The 14612-nt window shown below is 36.2% G+C and overlaps 1 protein-coding gene across 16 annotated transcripts in view; it reads right to left on the reverse strand.

Annotated features, from left to right (window-relative positions):
• EYA4 (EYA transcriptional coactivator and phosphatase 4) overlaps window positions 1–14612 on the reverse strand; it is a 287111-nt gene that overhangs the window by 29128 nt on the left and 243371 nt on the right. For all 16 annotated transcript variants that reach the window (XM_019732796.3, XM_019732795.3, XM_019732792.3 and 13 more), the window contains 2 exons: window positions 8973–9109; window positions 6979–7062 (listed from right to left, as the gene is read on the reverse strand). In XM_019732796.3, the coding sequence (XP_019588355.1) occupies window positions 6979–7062; window positions 8973–9109 (221 nt within the window). The remainder of the gene's footprint in view (window positions 1–6978; window positions 7063–8972; window positions 9110–14612) is intronic.

Consider the following 14612-nt stretch of genomic DNA (forward strand, 5'->3'; position numbering starts at 1 on the left):
CAGGGACAAAAGGAAATGGCACATTAGAGGAAAGTTGTGGAAAAGATAGGTGACCCACTCATTTAGAAAAAGGAGAGTTGATGATGATTTAAGGAAATTTAAGGCAAGTTAATGATCTAATCTTCCCTCTCTTATCTCCCCAAGATGTGAGATTGATGGATCAAAAGCTGAGATCATCAACTGGGACCGAAACTTCAGGGGAGGTTATAGGATTCTCTAGAAGTTTGCGTTTTTATGAAACTGATTTATCACTTATCTTTCTGGTGTATTAGTTTTGTGTCAATAAATATGATGCCCCTTCAAGATCTTTTCCCTTTCTAATGAACGCCCAGCAATAATCTGATGAGGTTGGGCTTTTATAAAAGTAAGACATTTGGCCATGATAATATCACCTAGAGCTATTCAATTCAAAAGGAGAAAAACAATTTCTCTAAAATAAACATCTACTCAACGAAAGAGTAACAGAGAGCTCTGAAAGAGGAGTCAGTACGTGGCACTGTCTCTCAAACTACCCTAAGACAGAGCTTGAGAAACATCACTGTCTTTGATTTGGCTTTACTTTTGTATACATGCGCACTATATTTATGTACATACTATTCACATACACACATGTGTATGCAAACACACCTACTAGGTACAACCATGAAATACACTAGAAAATGTTTGAGGCTTGTACATTCTGCATTCGTTTCTCAATACATATCACAACCACTGTAGTCACCCTCTACTTCTCTACAACACTGAGCTGAGTATGGACACAAATCAGAGACAAACATATGCAAATTTCTTTAGAAAATATCCCGTTTCCCCCAAACTCAGTTTACCAACTTTCAAATTTCCTTGAAACCAAATCAAATAGGTGATACTTCTTGAATGTTTACTCTGTGCTGAGTTTTAATGCAGTAACAAATTTAACCCACCTAATCAAATTATTCTCCCCATCTTCTATAAAAGGTAAGTGAGGCTCACAAAGACTAAATAAACTATCCCGGGGCGCATGTGTAGTAGGAGGTGGAGTGGAATTTAAGCTCAGCTCCATTCTCCCTCCAAAGCAGAACGCTCTAACCGTTATGTTCAGAGTGGGGGTAATCTGTGTGCTGCCCTTGGGTGGCCTCCACTTCATGGTTCCAACACTTACTTCCAATCGCTTCCTATTAAATCATGTTGCTTTTCCTTAGATGACATGCATATAAGTCAGTACTTTCCCATAATTTAAAATCTAGCTGGTGCTATTTCAGAAGTCTTTCTGTATCACTACGTATAGCTTATTTAATATAAAAGTAACCAACTAATTTATCCCGAGGAACACATTATTTCCCCAGCACTGCTCTTACATAAGATGTTGTATAAAATGAGCACGCAGTTTTGGGAGCTTGAATTTTAATTTCACAGTATAAGGCAACTGTGCACTTTTCCTTCAATCTTTTCCCTGACTTGGGCTATTTCCTTTGCACCCTTACTGTGGAATAACTTTAGAGAATCATGGCTTCAGAGCACATGACACATTAATGTTTCAAAATAAATCAAATCCCTCAAGCACAATTTATTTAGCTCCCTTTACCCCTTCCTCCCCAAAAGAGGAATTACTGCAACTTATCAGGTAAAATAATATACACAATTAATCAGGGAATAGGAATGATCTTCATAAACTCTAACAGATGATGGATGATTCCTGGTCTACATGTCCTGCCAAATTTACAAACTCCTCTTTTAGAGTTTTGCAGTGCTGAAAACTGTACGTGCCAACTGGTGCTCAGCTGCAAAGCCCATCATCAGCTTCATAGGCAGCAGAACTCAAATGCCGACATCCCTCATTTGCCTTCATGGTAAATATTCAGGAATAGTTCTGTCTTGGGGAAAGAACATGTTGTGTTGACAATTGAACAGAGTCATAAAGTGATGACGTATTAGGAAGAACTTTGGAAAATTCACAAAATTATTCATTTATAAATGGAAGTAGGATTAAAATTTTTTTTTTAATTAACGAAAGTTAGTTATACTGGGTAATTTATGAATAAAATGGCATTGCCAAATTATTATGTTCTATGAATTTTATTTTATAGATGGTGGGACCAAAAGAGTGTAGAGATTAAAAACGTGTCCAAGAGATATAGGTTCTGGTTGACTATGCCACTTACAAGCTGTGTGACATAGAACCAGACACACTGGGTGGTGGTGAAAGCTAGTGCATTTAACAGGATACCAGGCGCACAGCAAAAGCTCAAAAAACGGTACTTATTATTTTATTGATGTGGGGGGAGGAAAGCGAAAGAGAGGGACAGGCAGATAGGTAGGTAGGTGTGGTCACGTAAGAATGTAATTTTACATCTCTGGTGCTTATATTTCCCCTTCGCAGCTCACTATATTTCAGGTCACTGCAGTACTACTTTGTGTAAACACTGACCTTCTGCATGGCTGAAAATATATCCCTTTAGTCAGTTTTCATTTGTGGTAAATATTGTGTATATTTACTTACATTTCTCTAGTCTGGGATGTGAATGATGGTTTCCAGAGCTGTGTGCTACTTTTACAAATCAGCATTATCTCATTTAATCCATCCAGTAAGCCCAGAATGGAAATAGATCATAACCATTTTCAGATAAGGAAATAGGCTCACAGGCCCATCCAATCACAGGACATCTTTCTCACTTCTAGCTTTGTGCTCAGCTGGATTACTGCCTTACAGACTGTGTTCTGAGTAACCTCAGGACTCAGGGAACCCTTTAGGGTTGACTGAGAATAATGGGGGGGGGATTGGCTACATGAGAGAAATGGGTTCTCACCGCCAGTCCCTAACTTCCACATTTCACCGAGAGCAGGTCTGCCTTTATATGTTTTACATAAAGATGGTCGGTGTGATACAGTATGCGCATAAAGGATTCTCTTGCTAAAAGAAAAGAATTGAAAAATCACTATGTGATACAAAATAATTATGCTCTACAAATGCACATTGTGGAAGGAAACATGGCTGATCTAAGAAGTAAAAAGGACTTAAGACATTAACAATTTCAAGCTGAGACAACCTTTAAACTGTATGGAGATCTTTTGTTTTCCCTGCAGAAATAAATAATGGCCCTGGTCACTTTTGCTATTAGTGGTGTAAAGTCCATCTGAATTGTCAACTAATCACTAGAATGACCTCATTTTAATCAGTCCTCAAGGTCATTGCTGAAGACACTAGGGAACTGAGGAATTAAACATGGTAACAAAGGATTCTTAACTGTAAAACACATCAGGACTTTTAATATGGTAATATGTACCAAGTGTCCATAAAATGCAAGTATTCCCCAAGTTTATTTGGCTACGGGCCTTTCCACAAAGACATGTTCAATTAACGTGTTCCAGAATGCATTTTCCCAAGGAAAAAAGTTGGGGAAATACTCTATTCTAGTGGTTCTTAAAGCATGGTCCATCAGCTTTATTGGCAATTTACTCGGCATGCAAAATCTCGGGCCCCACCCCAAACCTACAAAATCAGAAATTCCGGGGGTGGGACCCAGCCACCTGTGTTTAACAAGCCCTGTGGGTTACTGCGACTCACATGCAAGTTCCAGAAGCACTGCTCCAGTCTAAGCACCACCACTTCTGACTTCCTGCACAGCAGCCTCCTCAATGGTCTACGTGTGTCCATTCTTGTTCCTCTAACCTTCCTTCTCCACATAGAAGCCAATTATAGACCATGCCCTAACTCAGCCTTGAACCCCAGCTGCTGCCATTGCACCTAGAATGAATCCTAAATTTCTTACTGCAGATACCCTGCCTGATGCAGCCCCTGCCTACAGGTTGGCATGTTTCTTATGTCGACAATTCATTCCATCAAGCCCCCTTCGAGGAGTACAGAAGAGGATAAAGGACAAGGGCTGGCTATGAGACTGACCTGGTTTCCCATGGATGTAGCAGCGTTTATCATTTTGTGACCTTGGTCAAGTTTCTTAAACCATCATAATCCGGGTTTCCTCAACCGCGGAATTTAATTACCATAAATAACAGCAGATAATTATCAGAATTAAGTGGAATAACATTAGTGACAGTGACTAATAAGAGTTACAATTTTTCTGAGTGTTACTTCATATCAAGTGTTCTGCTGAGACCTTTAAACATGTTATCTCTTTAATTCTTATTGACTATAGATCATATTGCTCCCATTTTACAGAAATTGAAACTGAGGAATTAAGTAATTTGCCCAAGGTCAAAAAGACGTACACATGAGCATTGGGTTTTCAAAGTTAGAGTTACCTGACTCAAAGGTTCTTGTTCTTAACCACCATCCCGATTGCTTATGAAATGTCAAACACAGGCTCTATACACAGTAGGTGTTCTATAAATGTAAGTTTATCTTTCCACACCTTCCAGTAGTGCCCCTGCTTCTTCTCCTATGCTGCACCTGCATGAGGTAGTGATATCTGTCTGCCACACTTTATTTCCCCGAACATTTCTTAAGTTTTACCTGTTAATGGCAAATATCCGAATCGTTTGAGAGAATTAGAACTCATATAACTGCCTATACAGTGCCTCGCTAATGATCTTTACTCCTTTTAGGAACAGTTATGTATTGAGTTCATGGTATATTGTCTACACTGTGTGATGTGCTACAACAGAAATGACTTGGGCTTTCAGGTCAAATAGCCCAGGGCCCCAGGACTCACCTCTGCCACTAACCAGCTGTGTGATTTTGCACACACTTTATTCACTCTCTGAGTCCGTTTCCCCGTCTATAAATTTAGGAGAACAACCTACCCCTTAAAATTGTGACGCTTATTAGGTGGCATATCGTGGGCATTCAATAAACGTTAGTTCCATTCTTCCCCTCACTGTGCCCCACCCTTTCGGTAAGCTCTACTATTTTAAGCATAGAAAATGTTTCTGTTCCGTATTCAAACAAAGCTTTATGACAATACTTTAAGATAATGGGACTTGTATGTGAAATGAATGATGCATATACAGGCTGCCATTCGGAGAGGTGACAGGTTTATTTCAATGATGCACCACTGGTGAGGGCAGTATGAGAACATTGCTTCCGGAACTATGCTTAGACTCAGTTTATGAATCACTCAAGAATAGCAGCTTCATTATGCACAGATTTTTTTGTTTTTTAAATGGTTCATCACCTCTTCTTGCCTCTTTATTGGCACCCTTTCTTGTCCCAAATGGAAATCCATGCTCAGTTCTGGGATGGAAGTTTATGATATTTTTGACGAAAAGAAAAATAGTGATATTTTGACCATGCTCCTTCCTTATTTATTGCCTTGGATTCCAATGATCTCACTATTTCTAAAGATCACAGTTACCACAAAAGGATGAAGGTTTGGAGTCAGGAAATATTTTTAAAATCTAAAGGTAATTCCAAAAGATTAGTCCCTCCACTGATTTGGCATAATGGAAGCAACATAGATATTTAGGTATAGCCTCTCACGGTGATTGTTTTGAAGGGAACATTATTTGGACTCATGTGTTCAGGTTCGATTCTTTGAAATATTTATCTAATGTGAAACTTAGCTGCACAAAAATATCGCAATCAGTTTAACAGGATTTACTGTGTATTCCTCATAAGCCAGGATTATTCCAGAAGAAATACTTTAGATTATGGTCTGGAAACTTTTTAGATTGTATACTCTATCAGTAATAGGATTTTGGCATGCACACTAAATTTATGCATAGTTAATTTATTTATGAATTGTATACATAGTCTTTAAATTATAGTCATGTGCATGTATTTGTAAAGTCATGTGCATGTATTTGTAAAGTATGTCCGTTATGAAACAGACAACAATAGAAACTGCAAGATACGTGTGTGCGCCCCTGCATATAAAGGCACCCACCAATATTTTTTTTTTCCTTCTCTCCGTGGAGTGTTTTGTGTATATATGGCACATATGCATGCATTCTGCTTTGAAGACAACTGTTTTAGATGATGACTGTGATAAAGGTTCTAAGATTCCCTCTTCTAAATGGTCATTAAAGAAAATTGTTACCTTTCATATCTGTTTAGCAACAACATTTATTACCTACACTAAAAATCAAATGCACTGCAGATTCACCAAGACTACAATTTAGGAGGAAATATATGAGTGCAATTGATCACTCCGAGTCTAGAATACAAAGCTTAACAAAATTGCTAAAAACTGTGTGTTGAGCTGACATGAGGCCCTATCAAATTATGTGACGCTATAAAGACTTCTGTACATGTGATATGTAAAAGAACCAAAGTTAGATAAAACTTTGAATCCAGTAATTGAAGGCAGGCCACCATGTTTTGAGTTAATTCTGGTTTAGATCATGAGAACAAGATAAATATCACAGAAGATGAAGATTCGAACAGCAATGACCTAAAGAACTGTGATTGTAGCTGAAAAACCTGTTGCTCTTGCATCAGTCTTTGAAATAGCTCTCACCCAGGTGGATAACAGCATTCTTATACGGAGTTAGCTCACGAGGAAAACAATGGCAAGAGGGACAGGAAGAGGAGCAATGAGACCATTTGTCTCTGAGTTTGTGTATATGCGAGGGAGTTGCTGTTCGTGTGCTGATTCAAAATTACAAAAACACTTTTATTCATAACTCCAAAGGATCCATCAGATAAAAGACGACTTCTTTCAAATGGCATTTTATAGCAAGATTTGGTGCAACAAATTAATTCAAACAATTTCTTAAATTTCCCTTATTAAAAGATGATATATAATTTTATGATGTTTAAGGTCTATTTCAATTCACAAAAATTTTTCCTAAAATAATCATGTCTGAGTAATAACCTTGGTTTCAATGTGGAAAACTCAGTCATTAAGAGGAAAGAAAAAAGAATCCAATTACTAACTCATTTTGTAAAATTTGCCAGTTCAAATTAAAACAAAACAAAACACAATGGGCCACTGAAAAGAAATAATTAAGAGCAGATGTGACAGGATGTATTTTTAAGTGGCTCTTGATTTTTGAACAAAATTCTAACATGATTTATTGGGGGAAAAAATTGTGATTCCTTACCTTGCCATACTTCTGGGCATAAGAACCTGTGAGCAGTGAGTGAAAAACAATGATGGTTTCGTCCAAGTCCCAGACAAACACACGCTGAAGAAAAAGATAAATATCACAGAATTATCAAGTTCTAAGGAAGCAGAAATCTGTTCACAAGTAGAAAACATGTCACTTTGCGGATATCATTTTATAGAAAACTATGCAACTCCATTAACTTTTTTTCCAAATTTGCCAAATCTAAGCCTTGTAAGACCGGAGGAGCAAAAGCTTAACAATCAGATGTCTTAATTTGAACGAATTTATCCAAATATTTACTTGCAGTTAATACCCAAAAGACATATTTTGAATTTATGATAGAAATGATCTTGAAACTCTATTTTAAAGTTTTATGCCTCATGAATTCATGAAATTTTGCAATTCATGCAATGAATTATCTTTTAAAAAATATTTAAAAGACTCAATAAGTAACCCTAAATAGAAATTGCAGTGTGGACACTTGGGTCAGCGTAGGCCCATCAGATGGGTTGTTTGGCCTGCACAGTGCTTTGAAAGATTTCAAATTATTGATCAGCTTTTCAAGATTAGGAGATTTCAAACAAAATTTAGGGTTCTGACTGCAGAAGAGTAACTGGGAACTGTGGCAATGCTGACATTCCATGTGGCAGTGATGGCGGGCCACTTTGTGTGTGTATGTGTGTGTGTGTGTTTCCAGGATCTATCAGCTCCAAGTCAAGTAGCTGTTTCAATCTAGTTGTGGAGGGTGCAGCTCATGGTGGCCCATGTGGGGATCGAACCAGCAACCTTGTTAAGAACACCGTGCTGTAACTGAGCTGGCCACTTTTGACTGGACGAGTGCTCCCTGATCCCCATGGTCTGTTGTCCCTAGCCCAGTTCATACATTTATTGTCACCTGCTGGATTCTCAAAAACATCTGAATATTCTACGATAGTTCAGGTGAAGGAAATGATCTCTTAGGAAGAGGTGCAATGACTATTACTTGACATTACTAAATCTGAAATTTAATGTATTTTTTCCTTAATTGAAGTATGGAGTTGTGTAAGAAGAAACATATTATGGTTAAGAATAGTTTCTCCTGATGTTTTATAATAAAAATCAACCTGCTTAATATGGATAGATCTCAAGAGAGCTGTCAATTAAAAAAAATGGCACATGGAAATGTTTACAGTTGTAACTTTTAACATATGCGTCAAATTATTGGAAATTTTCTTATTTTCAGGAGACAACTTTTCCTTTATATACAGATTAGTTTTATGTTTTTAAATTAATTGACACATTCTCATTACCTTAGTACTACTAAATGGAGTATTTCTCAGAAAATCACCCACAAATAATGGCTGTATTTTTAAAATTTCTGTGCCAATTTGAATCAAAAGATGCATTTATCTCAGGCCTAGAATTTATAAAGCATTATCATTTTTACGTTACTTTAGTTTTTAATTTGGTCATTATAATGGATGAAATCTCAAACTTTGCAGGTGTGAAATGTCTAGTACAAAGTAGTTCACTTGTTTTATTATATACATATATATGTTTTATTATATACAAATATATGTATATATATTTACAGAGGGTGCCAACAATGTATATACATTTTAAGAAAGGAAAAAACTATTAAAATTGTAGTACTCAATATATACTGATAACAAAAGATGAATACAAGTCACGTTTGACTTCTGTAATTACAAGAGGTGCTCAAAGTGGTTACCCTCAGCGTCCAGGCACTTCTGATTACGGTGAACGACTGCTTGAGCAATGTTGACCAAAGTGTACACTTGTGTACTTTTTTTCGGCACCCCTGGTATGTGTGTGTGTGTGTATATATATGTACATATATATGTATATATGTATATAAATATGTGCATATATATGTGTGTGTGTGTATATATATGTAAGTTTGAAACTTAATGCAACTGTAAATATAGAATATGCATTCAATAAAAATAAAACGCCATATTACACTCTTTGAGGATGAGTTAGCATACCTCCAGGTCGCTGTCGGGAGGTGGGGAGGGATTATTTTTCCGGCCTCTTCCTCGGGACTTTGACCCAGAACTTCTACATGTTCTCTCATCAAGATCTTTGATGGGTGTGGAGGGGCTCTGGACAGTATCAAACTCTCCTATAAATAACATAACTTATGTCAAGAATAGCACTTCATTTTTGGAGAAGGTATGAGTCTTCATTATTAATTATTTTAACAAATTCTTATACAACAGAAAGCTACTTATGACCAAAAAAAAATTTATAATCCCAAATACACAAAATCCTAATGCAGTCAAAAATATTGTAGGTCACACAAATCCCTCCGAGTTTCAATCTCTGTGATCTGTTAAACCTGTCTTTTATAGTCCATATGCCTCCAACTTCCTGTTTCTACCCCCAGCTACATATTTATCTAAATTTAAATCTGTTCTCACCTCCTTACATCAGAGTTCAGAGGATGAAATGTCTTCTGAATCAATCTCATGCCTTCCTCCACCTGCAAACTTGACTCCCCCACCTCACTTCGTAAGGACTATCCCTCCATTAGTCATCTTCCCTCCAACCTCCTCCTTTTCTACAGGCCATAGACAAGTTTAAAAGTCTTTCCCTTTGACTTTGCATTTCCATGTAGAAGCAATCTTCTTGCTATCTTCTCTTTTTAAATGACACTTCTTAAAAGAATAGTCTGTACCTGTGCTGTCCAATAGAAATATAATGCAAGCCACAAATTTAATCACATATATAATTTAAAATTTTCAGGAAGCCTTAGTTAAAAAACAAACAAACAACTTAAAGATAATCATGTGAAATTAATTTTATTTGTATATGTTAATTGACCTTATTTATCCAAAATACCATTTCAGCATGTCATCAATATAAAAATTATCAATGATATATTTTACATAATCTCTTTTGCATACTGTCCTGTGTGTAGTTTACGCTTACAGCAGACCTCAGTAGCCTCATGTGGCCAGCAGCTACAGTACTGGACAGCACATCTGTTTCCACTGTCTGACATCTGATTTGTCATAATCTAGCTTCAGTTCACCAAAACTCTAAAACGACTCTAATGCAAAATCCCCAATAATCACCTAATCGCAAATGCAATAGAGAGACTCAGTACTTAACTTCCTGGAGCTCCTCTTAAACAGCACCTCCTCCACCATTATTTGGCAGCTGATACCCTGTACTCTCCCTAGTTCTAGAATCTGTCTCACCAGCTCTTCCTGTCTTGGAGACATGACCTCCTTTTTTTTCCCCCATCCCTTACATGCTGGTATTTAAAACTTCCATCTTTTGCTCAATGTCCTTCTCATGCCATACCACCTGGGTGATCTAACCGTCTCATAGGTTAATCACCCAGTATATGATGACCTATACATAAATCTATACCTCCATCTGGATACATCCTAAATTTATAATAGAGTTCTTTGTATTTAATAGATTTATTTGCATCTAATAGCTTTCTACATGTTCCACAGATACCTGTAAGGCTGATACGTCTAAAGTGAGTGGCGAAGCATCTTATGAGGTAGGGTGTACTGAGCAGTGGCAAATCTGTGGGAGGGGGTGTTAAGATAAACAAATGGGGCCAATTGCGAGGTGCGGTAAAACCTCACAAGTAACGAGTCATACCATATGACTGCAAGCATTTTACTCAATCTCTCTGAATCTTAGTTTTTTTGTATTTTAAAGTATGGGTAATAACAGCTATTTTTTTGATTTATTGAGGTAAACCTGGTTTATATTTGATTTGATTTAAATCTAATGCATAAAGTTAAAACTTCTGAGAGAGTCCGATGGCAAACTATATTAAATTGAAGTTACACAATTTCTAAACATAAAGATGTTATGAGTATCGTGCTTTCTCATAAAAATTAAAACAATTATGAAGACAGCTGACCAGTTATTAATCTAAATAATCAAATCTGAACAAACTAGACAATACTCAGGTAATGTTTTTCTTCTGAGATGTTCTAAATAAATATAAGTTTTACATAGCTAACCTCTAATAATGTATAATGGTTATAACATTTTCTTTGGGAAACATTGTACACATCAGGCCAGCATCAAAACAAAACAAACCGAAGAAGTTCTGTGTTCCAAATATTATTTGCTCTTTAAACATTGCTAGTACGATTCATTGTATGGTCTCTGCTGTTGACTGTGTGCGAGTACAGCATAATAAAAAGTTCCTTAGTTATGAGGTCGATTACAGGCCTATCTTACAGTAAATCCTTTTTCAGCTTACTTGTATAGGCATTAATTAGGCTTTAGGTGTTTAAACACACAGCAACTTTTAAAAAATATCACACAAAACTTTTTTCTATCTTTAGTTCTTGTTTTAAACAGAATTTTCCTAAGGTTAGAATATCCTACAACTTAAATTGTTCTCTTTCAAATCAAATGCTGATTCAAATTAACCCTCACTAAATAAGGTCATAATTTTTTTATATATGACATTCCATACAACCTGTCTTCCTATTTATTATAGATCAATTTTCAGGTGTTAACTATCATAAGGTAGCTTTGTTCTTGACACAGTGCAAGAGCTGAAAGGACAAAAACTTGCAAAGTCCCAAAGTCACTGTGACATTGTGGGTGGCTGATTGTTGACTGGATTCATAAAGAAAGAGTTTGGCAGGAACAACTCAGCTATGTAAACAAACTGGGAGCCAACAGCTATCACAGCAAGGAGTGAAAAGAGCAGGAAGAAGAAGGGAAAAGACCAGTCATAGGAAGTGCCTGGGTTTCAATCAAAGTAGGACCTGATACCACTGATTCTTTCCAAGTTACTGAAAGATCTTAAAAGGTTTCTAAGAATTTGGACAAAACACGAACAGAAGTGTTCTGATGGAGGTAAAGGCATAGCCTTTCAGAGAACTAAGAAGAGCAGCTCCACATGTATTAAACCCTTAATATGTGTTATGCACTGTCTTCTTTTTGAAATGTGTTTGCCTTAATTAATTGCTCGTTATGTCTGTGTGATTGATTCATATAGTAGCCTGGCATAGTTTGTTCTTTCCTCAATGTGGCTACAACTTCATTATATATGTTTACCATGCTTTATTTATCGATTCCGTTGATGGATGTTTGGGTTATTCATAATTTTAGCAATTATGAATAAAGTTGCTATAAATATTCTTGCTTTTGTCTTTGTGGACATAAGCGCCTGTTCCTCTAGGAATGTATACCTAGCAGTGGGACTGCTGGGTCAGAGGGAAATATGTTCCTGTTTCACAGACAGTGACCATCTTTTCCCAAAACGGTTGTATTAATTCACTCTCCTACTAGCAATGGGAATTCCAGTTGCTCCCCATCCATGCTAATACTTGGTATTGCTAGTCTTTTTTATATTAGCTCTTGTGGTGGTATGGTGGTATCTCATGGTAGATTTAACTAGTATTTTCTTGATGAGTAATGATGTAGAGAACATTTTTGTATGTTTATTACCCATTTGGTGCCTTATGTTTATGATATAATTGTTAACATCTTTTGCCCATTTAAAAAATTGGGTTATCTTTTTCTTATTGATTTTTCAGTGCTCTTTATTATGAAACATTCTTTGTATTTTATATATATATATATATATAACTTTGACCTCACTTTGACCCAGTGAATTTGGTCCCTCATTATCCTCTTTTAATGATAAGAAAATCTGGAGACTTTATTTACCAAGATGAAAGAGTTTATAAGTGGAATACTGGTATGATTACAGAACTCCTGCTTTAACCACTAGGCTATACTTCCTTCCCTAAACAGCAACAGACACTCCAGGTGGCAAAAGGTCAAATCTACATCTGTTTCTACTAACCAAAAGAGTTATATAGACTTTGTACAATTTGTGAGATGAGGGCCAAGAAATTCATCGAAAGAACTTCATAGTAAAAGAGAAGGTCCTGAAGAGGCCACGGCCGTATCTGGCTCCTACAGCAACCACTCAAGTGGAACTGTACTGACCCCTCTATCTTTTGAAGGTGGTATCCTTTTTTCTGATAAAGGGTAAAACCAGGAACTTGAGCTCACCTGGTCATTAAACATTTGTTGACACTTTTTTTTTTTTTTTTTAAGGAGAAAGCTGTCTATTCCAGGGCCTCTGCTAAATTTCACTCAAGCAATTGCACTGGGTACATTAACGCTGTGGGTAGGGAAAATGCAAATTGGCAGAGAAGCTAAATGTGGTCAGTTCTTTCTACCTAAATCCTCTTGTTAGCTTCAATTAAATGAATTAGCACTTTGCTTTCCTTCCTGTCCTTAAGTGAAATGCCATGAAGCTATGGAAAGTCTACTGAGTTCTGCCTAAGAAACTGGCTTCTTTTCAAAGAGTGAAGTGATCTTACTATATCCCTTACTGTTCTGAAGCACTTATAAAGTTTAATTAGCTAATGTATTGTAATGTTTGCCAAGGTCTCAGAGTAAAGGATAATATTGTTACAAATTACTAATTATATCAAATTTTAAAGGATGTTTAAAATATTTTGAAAGAAGGAGCTCTAAAAATATCTCTAATCTTAATGTGCTAATCAGTCATCAAACTTTCTGAATACAGATCAAAAATATAATATACCTAATATAATCTTTATGTTAAAAGCAAAGAGAGATCTTTATAAAGATAATGAACTAAAATGTCTGTTCTTAATCAGCATGGCAATGTTTCTTTAAATACAATGTCAAACTACCTAATAAGGTAAAGTAATAAGTGGATGCTATTTGCGATTTCCAAATAACATCAGTCATTACCAATTGCCTTAGGCGTTTTCTTGGGCCAACACTACACATGATTGAATAATTATCCTTTAATCAGTACAGTAATGAATAACTGTACCTTCTATGTTTTATATATTTAGATTCAACTTTATTTCATTAGGGTTTATCTCCAAATCAGAACAACCAGCTGTCTCTTATAGAACATGAAGTATGTTTTTGTTTTAAAAATGGGGAAGTCAACAGTGAATGATTCAGAAAAAACTGTGGATTTAATTGTTAGATCTCTGCTTTAATTCCAAAATGCAGGTTAATGGGAAATAATTTTATTACCATTAAACTAAATATCTCAGATTTCATCAATAATAAAGAAAGATCTCATAGTTATAAACTTGTTTACTTTTTGGATACATGCCAGATCTGAAGAGGCAAAATCAAACTTAAAACTACCTTGACTAAAGTTCTAAGGTCACAGAATTCCTTAAAAATCCAGACATGCGTATTGTTTGAGAGAATAATACAGTTACAAGTAGAAATAATTTCTTCTTCAAATTCAACAGAAAGTAGGGTAAGATCTGAAAATTATCTGTCATCTCTATTAATTCTTTACATAACCGAAGGGCACAAAGATTTCCTCCAGGTCTTCTAGAAGTACAGTTTTAGTTTTTACATGTATTGTATATGGTATGAGTTATGAGTCAATAGTCTAGCGTTTGTTTTGTTTGTTTGTTTGGGCATATGGATGTCCAATTGTTCTAGCACGATTTGGGGGGCGGGGAGAAAAACACCCATTCATTCTCCAATTGCCTTTGTACCTTTGTCTAAACCCATTTTCCAATATATGTATGTATATGTGGGTCTATTTCTGGACTCTGTTCTAGTCCATTGCTCCAAATATCTGTCCCTTTGCCAGTACCACACATTCTTGTTTACTT

This window comes from Rhinolophus sinicus, chromosome 2 (assembly GCF_057876585.1).
Source record: "Rhinolophus sinicus isolate RSI-liver-muscle chromosome 2, RSI-T2T, whole genome shotgun sequence".
Lineage (NCBI taxonomy): Eukaryota > Metazoa > Chordata > Mammalia > Chiroptera > Rhinolophidae > Rhinolophus > Rhinolophus sinicus.